Here is a 16,562-nt window from a genome sequence, read left to right on the forward strand (position 1 = left end):
TCACACACCTGATACAATGAGTATAATAATACACAACCTCCCCAAGAACAAGAAGGAGATGGTACTACTTCTCTTGGGGTTCCACCCAGTCCTATGAGCAATGATGCTGACATTAGTTGCCTCACTGACCTGGACCCTATATTCTCCTAACTCCCGGGCAGCCACACTGGCCTCCAACCTCTCCCTTGCACAGTCTAAGCATGCTCTGGCGCAGGGCATTCTTGCTTGCTGTCCTCTCTGCTTAGAAAACGCCGTCTCCCTCCATCCACAAAGGTCATTTCCTCTCTACCCCTCCTGACCCCTCATCTAAAATTATAGCTCCCCCCCCCACCTCCCAGTTACTTTCTATCCTTTTCTGAGCTTTATTTTCCTGCACAGCACTTTTCACCACCTCCCAGGGTATCCGGCTACTCTTTTGTGTATTCCGTTGCCACTCTAGACTCTAAGCTCTTTGAAGGCAGGGACTTTGTTTTGGCCTCTCCTGTACCCTCAGCACCTGAACGGTGCCTGGTGCACAGTAGGAGCTCACTAAATATTTGTTGAGTGTAAATAAGCAAACATGTAGAACAAATGGCAGGCTACAAAAGTATGTGTGGATGACAAGAAGATTGGCTTGGTTAGGTGGAAGTAACAAATGATGCTTGGCCATAAATTAAAATTCAATACATCAGACAATGGGAGATTTCATGGGAGCCTATAGGTATGGTGTCAGCTGGGGTGTCTGAGGGGCAATCTAGGAAGGTGATGAAGGATTCATGAGAAAAATGAGGCAGGTTGGGTCTGAAACACTTCCCCAATAATTAGTAAGAAGAGCCTCTGGAAGGACAGGGGCGGCCGTCATCCCGTAGCTGGCTGATGTACACTCCGTGGAGAGTGGAACAACACAGGCTTTTTTTGACCCACACAGTTACTTTACTAGCACCTGAAAGTGTGGTGGCAGGTACCTCACCACGTGCAAAAAGTGACCATCAGCTGCCACTCAAGAGCATTCACAAAACTGAGCTGGAGTTTAGCATTAGCCCTCGAGCTGGCATTCTGAACACGGACCTTTTTTTTTAAGAATGAATGACATTTTTTCATTCTAGGTCCACAGTCTCTGCATGACCCTTCTACTCTTAATAGTTGTCCCTACAAGAATTCCACCTGCCGACACCTGGTTGAAAGGTAGGGCTAAAGCAGATGTTATCACACACCAACTCTGAGCTCAGCAGAGCACCTGACACTTAGTAGGTGCCCAATCCATGTTTGGGGAATTAAATGGAAGGGAGCTATTTCTGCAAACAATGACACTGGTGCCACCTGGTATGGGGATGAAGCCCATTCAGGCACAGGGAATTGAAGAACTGAGTTCCTCTTTCCCACCGGAGGCTGGTCCAGAGCATACTCTAGACTCACGCACACTTCTCTGTTTGGGAAAGTTGTCCTTACCTTTCCCCTTCATAAAAAATCTTTCTCTCTCTCTGTTTCCTTATTGTCTCTCTCTCTCTGTCTCCCTCCCCCATCCCTAACTCTCAAAAAGAGTACTTGTACCTGAATTTCAGTCTTCACAGAGAGAGAGAAATCAGTAACAGCCTCCCTGTGATGAATCTCCTGGAGAGACTCAACAGACTTTTGAGGGGAGAAGAGCTGTAATTTCCCTCCAAGTAATTCAGACTATCAGGCCCTCACCACAGCTTGTTCCGAAAGAGAGCACGGAGCAGGCAGCTCGCTGGGGCTGCTATAATTGTAGAGCCTGATCAAAGACAAGACAGAGGGAAGGAGAGCGAAGCAGGGAATCATGGGGCTTGTGTGAACCCCACCCGCTCAGAAGGGGGCTTCTCCAGAAGAAAGGAAATTGGCAGCATCCACTGTGAAAAGGGCAAGGCTTGCTTTCGGTTGGTGGTAAATGACAAGTGATATTTGCACTCTTTTTTAAAAATTATTATTTTCCTAGAGCTTTGGGGCCTGATGCATGAGGGCTAGAGGGCAGATGAACTGTCCTTGTGGGTCTAAAAATGAGATGTAAGCAAGCTTGTGGTTAAAAAAAAACCTAAAAAACTAATCTTGTTCAAAAGCCAGATTATCCAACAAAACTTGTTTTCTTCACTTGCAGTGATGTTAGTTTGATAAAGCTGTGGACTTTCAGTCAGAGTTTAGAATTTTACAACTTTACAATAAAAAAAAATAGGTCAACCCTAAATGTCAAAATATAGTCTAAATCGTCTTAGCTGCCCTGAATTTTGTAATTACTGTGGGTGAGTGAAGCATTTTCCATGCCTATATATATATTTAGTTAGTTATATATTAAATATATATATTAGGACGATTAAATATATAACCCAGTAACCCTAGGAGGTAGGTATTATTGCTATCTCCTATTTTAAAGATGAGTACACTGAGATTTAGGAAGGTGAAATAATTTCCCAAGGTCAAAGGTTGATCTTCTCTGAAGCCCAGATTCTTCTCCCCTCTGCTCTTTGCAATGTGGCAAGCATGCCTATGCATATGAATAACTCCAAATGCTTCTTAAAAATGCAGATTCTGGGGCACCCATCTCAGAGATTCTGATCCAATGCGTTTGTTCGTATTGCTGGGAATCTGCATTTATGACAACATGCAGAGGTTATTCTGAAACAGATGCTACAGTACCTCACTTTGAGAATAGGTGCTCCAGGGGCTATTAAATATTCAGCATCCTCCTAGTCAAGTCCTTTTATTACAAGAGTGAGGCGCTGACCCCCAGAGGTTAAACAACTTCCTGGAGGCCAGTCCACTACCAAGCCAGCTGGCCCAGCATTCTTTCCACCACATTCCAGTGGAGAAAAAATTCAAGTCTCTTAGAAAGCTTTGTTCTCCCCCTAGTCTTTCAGTTCTGCAAGCAGCCAAACTCCCCTAGAGTATCAAACAATATGTTCAAGGCCAGAGCGGAAAAATCACACCACTCATTCTAAAAGGCTCAGTGCTGCGTGCCCACGTACTGCCAAAATTAGAAGCGGTGAAAATCACTTAAATATTACTTTTCTTTAATTGTGAGAATATCAGTGTGTGAAAATTGCCATGTGTAAACTTAAGAGTTATTACAGCTTTCTAAAAAGCGAGTTTGCCTTTCACTGCCATTCAGCGAGGACTGGTCCCCCTCTTACACACCCCCATTAAGCCCTCAGCACAGTCTTAGACCCACGTAAGACCTAAAGGTGGCTCAGAACTGGTTCTTAAGGGTAGATGTAAATGGAAGGCTTATAATTCTATGAGATTATCATGGCTACACTTCCTGTGAAGCTGCCATTCACTGAGGTATTCCTCTGAGATTGGCATTTTCTCTCTGTATTTACCCAGTTTGTGTTGAATGAGCCAACATCCAGATTGGTGGCTTAATGCCAAGGTTTGGTAAACAATTGTTCCCCTGTTTGTGGGCTTATTCATTTATTTCTGGGTGTTCCCTGCCAGAATCTGTCCTATCAAGTCCCTTAGAGGGAGGCCTAAAATACGCTTGCACTCTGCATTTTAGGCAACTCCATTAATTCATCGCTGGTGTCACGGCAAGCTTTCGCACAGGGGTTGCAAAAATCTTGATTATGCAAATGTGTTGTTGTGTATTTCCTAACAATACGCTGGTACAACTTGCCTTGACTCATAGTAGTTTTATCACACAACCGCTCAGATCCATGAGGTTTCTAAGTGTGCTTGGTTCTGTTACTGCGGCAACCTACCCCAGTGGATTCCTCAGCTATAAACTTCACATCTGAGCGACACAATGTGTGCGTGAAGGGGAGGACTGTTTTCCAGAAATACAATGTTTGGGTTGAAGCGTCTGACAAAGGACGTGAAGAACCAGAACAATATGGGGTTTTTAAATTAGGTCTTTAAATTCAAGATGACACTTGAAATACCACCCTCTTTCTTACAATCTGGTGCTCTTTTTTCTTTTTCCAGAAACGACAAGCGTCCCTGCGCTAAGTCTCAGGATGCAAAACAGATGAGCAGCACAGGGAAGTTTTGTTCGCTACTCCACAGCCATCCTGTTGAACAGGGCACTCGATAGAAGCAGGGGAGGGTTTTAGCAGTTGAATGAAGCCACTTAACAAAATGTTTCATGGGCCTGGGAGTTGTTAGTTAATGAGATAAATTCCCCTCGTATGGCAGCTCTTTCCTGGGAGTTTTTGGCCCTTCTGGAAGCAGTACAAACTCTTTCAGGCCGTTGGGGTTCCGCAGAATTATTTCATGCCCTTGTGGGAATTACTTTATCATTTTAAATCAGAGATCAGCAAACATTTTCCATAAAAGGCCAGATAATAAATATCTTCAGCTACGTAAGCCATATGGTCTCTGTCACAACTATTCAACCCTGCCATTGTAGCAAAAATTAGTCAGAGATAATATGTAAACGAATGGGGGTGTCTCTGTTCCAATAAAACTTTATTTACAGACAATGGAACTAGGATGCCATGTAATTTTCAGGAATTACTAATTAATGTTCTTTTTTTCCTATATTTTTTCAACCATTTAAAATCTATTCTTAGCTCATGTGTCAGATAAAGACAGGCAGTGGGCCCTAGTTTTCCCATCCTTGCTTTAAACCAATTGACTGATAAAATAGAAACACCAACATAGTCATCAGCTTCCCTCATTTACCTAATCCTTAGCAAGCCCTCAACAATGTCAGCTATTACTGAAATAATTAGTCAGTTGGGACACGTTTGGGAATGAAGGTCAGCACGTAATTTTTCTATGCATAGGAAGAATGCTGGTAAACTCAGTGGATTTGGTGGTGGGATCAGAATTGATTTCTCTGACGTCCCACTTCCTAGAAAAGCTTAGGGTCTGAACTAAAATTGTAGAGCTTTCAATGTGAACTCTGAAACCCCTTGGCGGCGTGGTACCAACCGCTGCCCCCGCCAACCCCCGCCGCCCTGATATACTAACCTTCCCAGTGCTGCGGGGAGACACGTCTGCTCTCTGGTTTGCCCGTCATCCCTGGAAGGGTAACTTTCAGAACAGACAGGAGAGGAAAAGCTACCTCCAGAGCTTGGGTGACGGCAAGTAAGGATTTTCTTTTCTTCTTCACTCTGATCCACTAACGTGCAAAGATCCTTTCTCTACCAGGGAAGAGGATGAGAAGCTGGTGTGGCACTCAGGCTCCTAGTTGTAATTTTATGTGATAAAGGTGCTTTCTAGACAGAGGATACCTTGATAAAATGAGGCCAGGGTTTCTTTTCCTCTATGCTTGATTGTCTAATAAACTTCATTTTATTCTTCCCTGTCATTTGCCTCCTCTATTCTTTCTCCTTCCTCCCATTTTTCCTTTCTCCTTTCTGCCTTTTGAAGTCATGATTTGATATTCTGATGAGTTCTGCACCCTTCCCCCTCCAAGTGTGACCCTGTGCAAAAAGCGACAGAAGCACTGGGAGCTTTTCAGAAATGTGGGATTTGGGGCCGCACACTAAACCTACTGAATCATAATCTGCATTTTAACAAGATCTCCAGGGTGTGCACTGTAAAGTGTGAGAGGCCCAAGTCCTTACAATACCCTCATCGCTCCAGAGGGAAAAAAAGCTCAAGACAAAGCTCAGGCTTAAATAGATTCCGGAGGGAAGTAAAAACTTGACCTTCCAGAGGTTATTCCTATCTGAGGAGAAAAATGGAGAGTAGTAGTCAAACTTTAAAGTGAGCAAGTGACAGCCCTGCTTGGGTGAGCCTCGAAGGATTTTTCCCTCTAGCAGTCATCCAGGTGGAAACAGGTTATCCAAGACCAGAATAGGATAGTTAAGGACACAGAGCCTGGAGCCTTAGAATAGCGCCCCAGCTCCAGTGAAGGGAGATGTGGAAATGATACCAGCACACATTCTTAGGCTACGGGTAACAGAGGCCGCTTCACTGCAGAGAGAGGTCAGAGGACGGTGTAGAGGGCAGAGGCATTCCTTGGCATTCTGGAATAAACAGTCAGTGGTGTGCTCTCTGGGGGAGGGGGAAGGGGAGGGGGAGGGGGAGGAGGGCTGGGGAGAAAGCCTTTGATTTGGAGCATTTACCAGTTTTCATGGTGTACATAGTCCTACCTTGGCTGATTTTAAACTATCAACGTGATATCACTGAAGGTGGAGTTGGGAAGAGACACCCAGTAGCACACCATACAGATACAAGAGACGTCAATAAACTCAGAAACGTAGTAAGTTGTAATAATTAGAAACTGATTAAAATAATTTCCGCTTCTTCAATTAGAAACTGAGTTGTACTTATTACCTTTGTTTTTAATATAACTAATTTGTGAGTTTATATAATTTAATTTTTAGTAATGGCTGTGTTGAACAACTAGGTCCAAATATTCCCGAGAATTGTCTCTCATGAGACAGTACAAAGCAGGCTCCAGCACATACCTTTAAAAAGGGCATTTTTCTACCTAGAGGGGTGGGATAGGGAGGGTGGGAGGGAGACGCAAGAGGGAGGAGATATGGGGATCTATGTATATGTATAGCTGATTCACTTTTTTATAAAGCAGAAACTAACACACCATTGTAAAGCAATTATACTCCAATAAAGATTTTTTTAAAAAACGGGCATTTTTCACAACTTTGGACTGTAAATGATAGGATGCCTCAAAAGATAGCTGCACAATACATTTGGGTATCATTCATTCACACTGATGTCCTAGCAAGCCTCTGTTCACAGATGGCCTTCAAAGGAAAAAAAAAAAAAAGATCTGTAGTATTTCACTCTTACAGTTCATCCTACAAACTTCCGTTAAACTTTCTCAAGAACGTTTTATAGGTGTCCTCTGTATTGAGTTCTAGTTGAGAATTTTTCAGTTTCCAATTGGAACATTTCATGTGACTTATTACACCCATGAGTTAACACAGAGAAGTTCCCAAAACACCATTTTAGCCTGGCTTCAACTCTTCATTCACAAATTTTTAATGCCTGTCGCTCAACAATCACAATGCCTTGGCTTGAGTTTCATCTCATCTTTCCTCTTCTTCAATTTTAGCCAAAGGAAAATTGACAGGCAGCACCCTCACAGCAGTAAGGAGAGTGAAATGAGCTTAAATGGTATAAAGCAAATAATCAGCTTCCTATAACACAGCTGACCATTAATTTCCTTAGCAGGACCCAGAACTTTTTACATTTCCAAGAATCCTTTCTCGTATTTGCCTGGTGTTACGGATACACGGGACAGAGTGAGGCCACCTGGTGCCTCATTCCAGCTCCCTCATTAACTCCCCCCCCCACCCCCCCACCCCCGTCTACGTCACTCAACCTCACTGAACCTAAGTTTGCAGCCTGTAAAATAAGGGGCTGGTAGATAACGTCTAGATCCCTTTCAACTCTTTTAAAAATAATTTATTCTGGAAAATAAAAATTAATTGGAAATAGGATAAAAAGAAAAAAGAATCCAGGAAGGAACAACTTGTTGCTCATGTGGGCGGTCCGCCTGGTCTGCCTTTCTTTGATGGATGCCACCATTTTAATTCTCTGAGAGAAATATGCACACCCATCCACCCTCTTTCCTTACAAGGTAACAGCCCATAAAATGCACCTTCCATAAAAATGATTTGCATGACCCATTTCGCGGCTGCTGAGCTGTTTATGATCCTAAAAGTCTGGTTTTCTTCACTGAGTGGGCTTCTGTTTGCGTGCCCGTCCCCTCCAGGGTCTCCCTGCGCCACTGCAGTCTGCTGCCAGCCGGGCCGCCTCCACCGTCCACCTGTCCTCAAGCGCCGCTTCCGCCGGCGGGACTCCTACGGTCGCCTTCCTCGCAACCTCCTTCTACACAGTCCCCACGGGGTCTGTAGCCCCAAAGCCAACAGCTTGAGCGCCCGGCTGAGGCAGCAGGGGTGGGGACATGCCCCACGATGCCTTGGAAAGGAAAAAAAAAGAGGTCCCCGCAGGATGCTGGCGCCTAGGGTACTTTTAAAACCAGCGTGGCCAGGCAGCAGTCTCTCCCCTCACTAGGCTCGGGAGAGGGCAACCCAGGTGTCCTTTGAACGCCTCCGATCTTGCAGGTCCCGGTTACAAAAGTCCCATTGCCGCCCAGGTCCTATCCGCGTGATGGGGTTTACGGTGGCGACGGTTCCGGGCCACGGGCCTGGTGTCGAGCGCCTCCTGCCGAGCCTTTAAGTGCGCGAGGCGGGAGAGGCTGGAGTCACTGAGGGCGGCGGGGGGAGGGGCAGCGCGCAGGGCCGAAATGCACGTGCGCAAAGAGCGCGGCGAGGAGCGCTCGAGGGCGCGCAGGGGGCGGCCCGGCCTGAGGAGCGCCGTGCGGCGCGCGCCGTGGGCTGCCGACCTTCCCAGGCCGCTGCAGAACAGAGACGTGTGCCCGCGCCTCAGAAGGGCTGGAAAGAGGGATTCAAGGTAAAAACAAAGAGACAAACGGGAACAAAGTCTTTTACCCGGCAGGCCTGGCGATTCCCACGCTTGGAGGCGGCTTGGACGACGGGCAGTGGGTGGGCGGGGAGGAAGCGGCTTTCTTCTGGGGCCGCTTAACTGCTGTCTTAACCAGGTCCCGTGCTGCTACAGGACTAGCTTTTGTGTTTCAAAAGGCCGCGAAGGTGGTCGCACCCCAGGGCAGAGGTAGGAATAACGGGATGAGCGGGGCGTTCGGCACAGAGCTGGTTTGGTGGTGATTCGCAGGGGAAACTGAGAGTTCCTGGGAGCCGCCATATAGGCTTCCGGAAAGTGGGCCTCTTGGGAGTTCCTTAGCGCTGGAAGAGATCTTAGCAGCCGTCTGGCTGAGCCCTCGTGCTGCTCACAAGAGGATCTAGAAGCCCAGAGAGGTGGACAACTTGCCCGAGGCTCCACAGCTCGTTTGGGGGCAGAGCTGGAGATAGGACCAGTTGTCAAGAGTCTCGTCCTAGGACTGCCCACTCTCCCTCACGGTTGCATCTCCCGTAATTCTTCTGGAGAAAAGAATAGGCGCTTTTTTCTAGGGTAGTGTATGGAGGGATGGGCTGGGGGAGGTGGAAATGCGGTCCATGATTTACATCCTCACCACCAGGGCGAGATTCCACAAACAGAACTAGGAACCCACAAAGGTTCCTTCCGGAGCGGTTACCCAAAGACAGTGTTACCATATAATTTATCATTAAAAGCAGAATACTCCTAAGAATGGAAGGGAACCCTATTAATAACTTTGCCCAGACAGTCTGATATAAGCCCATACTGCCTGCCGCAAACCAAGACTTAAGGTCACCCCTTCTGAAGCGCATTTTTGGAACTACAGTTTAAAGAGCACACACTTTCTCTCAGCAGGTGATGGGCAAGACATTCTTCAGTATCAGTTACAGCACCTACTGTGTGTGCGTCCATCAAAAACAAACCAGAGGCAGCTAAAGGCTGGGACTCAGGCTTAGTCCCTGGTGCCCTGGGGGATGCCTGTCCCCAGATGCCCACCCATCTCAACATTGTTTTCTGTTTTCCATCCCAACCGCCACTGTCTGCCTTTAGGGCCCCATTACCTATTATTGGGTCTTTCTGCCTCTCCCATCACCACCCTAACCAGGCTATCTTGCTAAGAAAAAAATTCCGTGCAGTGTGCAAAAGTTTACATTTGGTCCTACTGGTCTCTCTGATGTCATCCTCTGCTCCCCAGACGCTCTCATTCGTGGACCCTCAGGTCTGCCAAGCCAAGAACCTGCAGTGCTCAGTTCCTCCAGGCTTCCTCATCCTCCGTGCCTTTCCCCATGCCATTCCCTCTTCCTGGAATGCCTCCCTGGGTCGCATTTCCCGTGTGCCTCGTGAAATCCTACTTCTCCTGTCAGCGCTGAGCCCAAGCACCACTGCCCAAATACTCTGGTGCTCCCTTATCACGTGGTAAATGTTTGTTTAAAGCTGCTTCTCCCTAATAGATTTATGGGCTTCTTGGGAGCAATTTGGTCATCTTTGTTATTATTCATCACTGCTGTGGAGTAACATTAAGAATGCTGTTTTTCCCTCTCCTTTTCCAAAAAATAATGTGATTTTAAAGTACTAATCCATTTTGCTTTTCCTTGTTTGTGCAAAAATCTTTTAAAATTTACTTTACTGGCATGATTACATATAAGACTTCAGTAGAAGAAAATTTTCACTATTTGAGTTTGTTTTCTGGCCATTTATCATTTGTCCCATTTCATGGTTATTACTGAAAATAATTTTGTTGTATAGAGAAGGAGTGCTGAAAAGCAATCCTCTCCAAGTGTCAAATGCACTAGGTCCCTTTGGGCCAAGCATCTCAAGGCCTGGGAGGGGTTTGGGTTTCTTCCTGAATTTCCTTGCTTGGATTTTGGTACAAGACTCCTCATTAGTCTCCCTGGGTGCTTCCTTCATGACCAGCCTGCACCTGCCCTGCAGCTCCAATCTTCCACATGACCTCCAGAGGGATCGTTCTAAAATAAAATCTGATTATGTCAGTTCTCTGCTGGAAAAAAGTCAGTGACCCACTAGGTAGACACACCAACCAATGGTCAAGAATGTGACTACCTAGGTTTGATTTCTGGATTCACCACTTGTTAGTTGTGTGACTTTGGTTAAGTCATTTGACCTCTCTGTGCCCTGGCTTCCTTATCTGTAAAATGAGGGTAATAATAGTTATTTTATAGAGTTGTGAGGATGAAATGAATTGAGTTCACATTAAGTGCTCATACCAAAGTTTGGCACAGAATAAGCACTTGATATTAATTATTACAATCACTATTATTACCATTATTTATGTGAGATAAAATCCTAAGTTCTTAGTGTGCCTTACTAGCGACTCTCGAGCTGATGCCTGTCAAATTCTCCAGTTTCATCTCTCCTTTCCCTCCGATTCTGGTCAGACCTCACCACGTGTTCCGCAACCCCATTCTGTTCCTACCTCTGTGCCTTTGCACCTGTTCTCTTTCTTTCAGACCTTTCCTTCTTTGTCTTCCTGGACCACAGGCAAATATGCCCCCAGGTTTCAATATGACTCAAGACTACTCTTTGCAGTCCCCCTGCCCCTGCCCCCGTGCTGGTGGAGTGGACCTTACACCTTCTCCTATCATATTTCAGAATTTTTCATTGTACTTATTTGTTTCCATGCTTGCCTCCCATCCTAAGCTATCACTGAGGAAAAGAACTGCTTTTTTCTTTTTTGCGGTACGCGGGCCTCTCACTGTTGTGGCCTCTCCCGTTGCGGAGCACAGGCTCCAGACGCGCAGGCTCAGCGGCCATGGCTCACGGGCCCAGCCGCTCCGCGGCATGTGGGATCTTCTGGGACCGGGGCACGAACCTGTGTCCCCTGCATCGGCAGGCAGACTCTCAACCACTGCGCCACCAGGGAAGCCCAAGAACTGCTTTTTGTCTTTGTGTCTCCAGTGCTCGCTACAGTGCTTGGTGCAGAGCAGCCATTAATGAATGTTTCTTGGGTGACTGCATGTCCCTCCCAGCTCCTTCAATTCCTTAGCATCTTCCTGTTTCCTAGTAGCATAACTAGACTAATGACACTCAGCAAGGAGGAAATTTAATATTAAAATAACCTGAAAATAGACTCAGAGTTGACTCACGTCTGTACCTCTCTTTCCCTACCCCAAGCATTTGACTTTGGAAATCTGATCTGGGAAAAGTATGATTATTAATTAAACACTCTCAGGCTGTCAGAACAGTACTTTTTGCTACCTTCATAAATGCGTAAGGCTGAGAGTTTACTAGTTCGGCAGTGTCTTTTAAATGAGATGAACATGTTTGCTTGCATGAAATATTTATGTTTCTTAGCGGCACGACTTCAAAATATTCTGAATCAAACTTCTTGAGATCTGCCTGCAGAGTTTCTGTTCACTCTCCCTTAAAGTGGAAAGAGGACATGGTAATAAAATAATGCATAAGAAGGAAAGCATGGGAAACTTTTTTATTTAGAGAAATGCTCTTCTTCTATGTGATTAACTCAAAGTTTCTTGCTTAATATAAAAGGGGAGAGACTAGATTGGAATAGATGATCTCTAAGTATCCTTCACAGTTTTCCCCTAAACTTTGACAAGAAAATTCTTGTTTGTCGTCAGTAAAAGGAGCTAACTTTTAAAGTGCAATTAAAAATATATATTTATATATACATTGTAAAGCAATTATATTCCAATAAAGATGTTAAAATATGAATATATATATATATTTCTGTTTGGTTTTTGGAGGGTTGCTATTTATTATTACATTTATTTGAAGTACACTAGAAAAAAATCAAAATTTGATGAGAAAATTCTTCCTGTATGTCTACAGACAAATATATTTATAAAATGCATCTGCCAGTAATTTGATTTCAGAAGGTTTCAGCTCCAGGGAGCCTTGACAAATGACTCCCTCCCTCCAAGCTGTTTGGCAAATTTGTTTCCCCAAAGCTTTAGAACACAACATATAATACTGCCAGACCAACCAACCGACAAACAAACAAAACACCTTTCTGTAGTTAAAAGTAATACCTTTTTCGGAATGGTGTTAATTCCCATGCATAGCTGTTACCTTGGAATTCACAGTTTTTCAATTCTGTCTAAAATTTATCAATTTTTATTAAGACAAGGAAGCATAAAATGAAATTGATACAAAATGTGGAAACATTGAATCTGTACTTCTGCTACAACTTCATCTCAAGGAAAAAATAAAACCTTCGACCCACCTCCCCACCCCCTTCCCCCAATACCATTGCAGACATACTTCTTATTGGTGTGAAAATATAAACGCACGCATAGGTAGACCAGGAAAACTGTCTATGCCGTATCCCTGTGAGGCATAGATCTAATTAGTTTGTAAATATCTCTCATCTTTGGACTATGTCTATTCTCAAGTCTAGATTATGAAATTGGGTGTTAAAATTTCCAGAATGTGTTGCACATAGATAAGATGTTTGAAAGACTTCTTAGTTTGCAAAAGAGAAAAACCTTAAATTTCTGCTCTGGAAACTGAAGGCTGGTGCATGTTCTTTTATGCTGGAAGCTTGTGTTTCATTGGCTACAATTTAAGTTTTGGTCACTGACAGAGCTTGAAGGCAGACCATACCTAAATAAGCATAAATGGAATAGTTCCTTGCTCAGGCCTGGATGAATTGCTTTGTGGGAACAATTGGGAGGTTGTTCAGGGTTGTGGCCTTTAAATCTATTCTGACTTGTATTTGACAGATGATCTTTGTGAAAAGCCACGTGTTAGACTGAAAACATTCAAGTTTGCTCTCAGTTCCAATATGGGCATTTTGTTTATTGTTGTTGTTAAATCAGTTCTCTGTTTCAGGATCTCCACTGGGAAATCTTAAATGGCAAAATTAGTCCCTGTGTGTAACTCAGTGCTGTTCTAGGTTCAAAAAACGATGGATCTGTGAAACGAAGTGAACTCGTCAAAATAACTGTCTTACTCTCACTGTAGATATTGGTTTTTAATAGTTCATTTGGAAAGAGGGACAGTATAATCTTTACCTTCAGTGTGAACTGTGAGCCCCGAAAAGATAAATATCAGACATGGCCTCCTTTTCCTTTGTTATATAAAATATATGTGTGTGTGTGTGTGTGTGTGAGGCCCTGTCTGATATGATTGTTATTATATAATAACATAGCATGTAATATGTAAAGACTCTTTTCCTGGGTCAGCTTACCATGCAGGGGCTACATGGGCAGTAACTGAGTCTGTGAAGAAAGAGATGGAGAGAGAAAGAGAAAAGCATGTAGATCCTCTCCCACTTTCTCCTTGCGCTGAGTCATAGTACAGATCTGTTGAGTTTTTATTTGCTTACTTGTTTGTTCAGTTGGTTGGTTTTTCATATTTTCCCGTGTAGTTCTGAGCCACAGAACTAATTAACCATCAACACAATGAACTGATGTTGGTTTAGCTGGAGTGATCACATTCTGTAAACAGGGTGATAAGCAATGCGAGTCTCCCTACGAACATGTGAGAATCGCTAATTGAATTCTGAGAACCCGAGGGTGACAGGGACCCACCACCTAGCTGTGGTGATTTCTCCTTAGCCTCTGAGGGAGCTTTGGAATGCTTCCAGAAGGTGGTCAAACGTGCTTAGATTTTTAAATTGGTATGATTTTTATTGTGAAAGTCCCAAGAGTTTCATGCCAGTGTCCTGGCCTTTTATTGTTTTCCTAAAGGGAATGTTTTCTGTTTAGTTCCTAGAGTCATAATTTAGAGCCAGAAGGGACCTCTCTCCTTTAAACTGAAGCTCTGAGAGGTCCGTTATCCACCTTTCTGATATTTCGGGGCCCACCTCTTTCCCCCATTTTCACTACCACGGTCCTAGTTCATGCGTAATCCAGTCTCACCTGAACAACTGTAGGCATCGTAACTGGTCGCTCTGTGCTGTCCCATCCTTCCTTCTACTCCTGCCATTTGCACTAACCCCAAAGTCATTTTTCTAAAAATCATACCTGATGCTTTTACACATCCATGTGTAAAAATCCTACAAAAGATTCCTGTTGCCTTCAAAATAAAATGACACGTCTTTACCTGTCGCAAAAGACTTTCCCACCTCAGCACCGACCACTTTCTACCTCAGTCTATTTCTGCTAAACTGGAGTAATTCAAGTTCCTCGGCACACCATGTTGTTTCACACCCTGTCTTTGTGTGTACTTTCTCCTGTGTCTAGAATGACCTTTTCTCCTTCCCCACCGGAAGCTCATTCATCAAGACCCGATCCAGGCATTTTCTCGTTGGTACCATTCGTGACCCCCAACAAGACACACACGTGTATCCGTGTGACAGGGCTGTGCTGAAAAGAGTGGGAGTTGGAGGGTGGAGTCTTGAGGCCCTTTGAAGTTTCAGAGGAGAAGATCACCTCTTGGGCCAAAATAGTAAAATCAGTAGACATTTTAAAAATGGCTAGAAGGGTGTGGACGCAGCTTTGTTGCCTGAGGTGGGTGGCGGTGGAAGTTAAGGGAGTCGGGGGCCATCGCTTTTCGGGACCCACAGTCACTTCGCCTGGTGGCCTTTAGCGTAGGAGTCGCATCGATAGCAGCCATAAGCAGCGGGGTGTACGGCGGAGATGAGGTTGGAGCCCTTGTTTGTTTTTTGGGTTTTTTTTTGTGGTACGCGGGCCTCTCACCGTTGTGGCCTCTCCCGCTGCAGAGCACAAGCTCCGGACGCGCAGGCTCAGCGGCCATGGCTCACGGGCCCAGCCGCTCCGCGGCACGTGGGATCTTCCTGGACCGGGGCACGAACCCGCGTCCCCTGCATCGGCAGGCGGACTCTCAACCACTGCGCCACCAGGGAAGCCCGGAACCCTTGTGTTTGACATTGGATCCTATACTGTGAAAGCTGGTTATGCTGGTGAGGACTCTCCCAAGATGGATTTCCCTATGGCTATTGGTATGGTGTAGAAAGAAGTGATGGAAGTACATTGATGGAAATAGATGGTGGGAAAGGCAAACAAGGCGGTCCCACCTATTACATAGATGCAAATGCCCTGCGTGTTCCGAGGGAGAATACAGAGGCCATATTCCACCACTGAAAACTGGGATGGTTGAAGATTGGGGTAGTTTCCAGGCTATTTTGGCTCATACCTCCAAAATGAGTCATATCAGAAGCCAGCCTGCATCCTGTTCTCATGTCAGAAGCACCGTGGAATACCAGAGCAAAGAGAGAGAAACTGACAGAGTTAATGTTTGAGCACCACAACATCCCCGCATTCTTCCTTTGCAAAACTGCTGTTTTGACAGCATTTGCTAATGGTCATTCTACTGGGCTTATCTTAGACAGTGGAGCCACTCATACCACTGCAGTTCCAGTTCACGATGGCCATGTCCTTCAGCAAAGCATTGTAAAATCCCCTGTTGCTGGAGACTGTATTACTATGCAGTGCAGAGAACTCTTCCAAGAAATGAATATAGAACTGATTGCTCCATATATGATTGCATCAGAAGAAGCTGTTTGTGAAGGATCTCCAGCAAACTGGAACAGAAGAGAGAAGTGGCCACAGGTTACAAGGTCTTGGCACAATTACATGTGTAACTGTGTTATCCAGGATTTTCAAGGCTCAGTACTTCAAGTATCAGATTCAACTTACGATGAAAAAGTAGCCGCACAGATGCCAACTGTTCATTATGAATTCCCCAATGACTACACTGTGATTTTGGAGCAGAACGGTTAAAGATTCCTGAAGGATTATTTGACTCTTCCAGTGTAAAGGGGTTATCAGGAAATACAATGCTGGGCGTCAGTCATGTTGTCGCTGCAAGTGTTGGAATGTGCGATATTGATATCAGACCAGGTCTCTGTGCCAGCGTTATAGTGGCGGGAGGAAACACGCTAATACAGAGCTTTACTGACAGGTTGAATAGAGAACTCTCTCAGAAAACACCCCCAAGTATGCGGTTGAAACTGATTGCAAATAATACAACAGTGGAACAGAGGTTTAGTTCATGGATCGGTGGCTCCATTCTAGCTTCTTTGGGCACATTTCAGCAGATGTGGATTTCCAAACAAGAATATGAAGAAGGAGGGAAGCAGCGTGTAGAAAGGAAATGCCCTTGAGAAGAGTTCCCAAACCTCTACCTTCTATGTCACCTTATGTTTCATAGCTTTAGTATACTCAGGAAAAGAACAACCATCTTTTGTAGAATGTTTATACATTTTTGCATATGTCAGTTTCCACTTAAATTTTTTTTTTTTTTTCCTGTACGTG

The 16,562-nt window shown here is 44.8% G+C and overlaps 1 protein-coding gene and 1 pseudogene across 1 annotated transcript in view; both read left to right on the forward strand.

The window, feature by feature from the left end:
- STMND1 (stathmin domain containing 1) overlaps positions 1–16,562 on the forward strand; it is a 71,342-nt gene that overhangs the window by 31,196 nt on the left and 23,584 nt on the right. The window contains 2 exon segments of the mRNA XM_060023817.1: positions 7,622–7,805; positions 8,172–8,322. Coding sequence (XP_059879800.1) covers positions 7,622–7,805; positions 8,172–8,322 — 335 coding nt within the window.
- LOC132431865 (actin-like protein 6A) lies at positions 8,556–16,545 on the forward strand (annotated as a pseudogene).

Source organism: Delphinus delphis, chromosome 10 (genome assembly GCF_949987515.2).
Source record: "Delphinus delphis chromosome 10, mDelDel1.2, whole genome shotgun sequence".
In the NCBI taxonomy this organism is placed as follows: domain Eukaryota; kingdom Metazoa; phylum Chordata; class Mammalia; order Artiodactyla; family Delphinidae; genus Delphinus; species Delphinus delphis.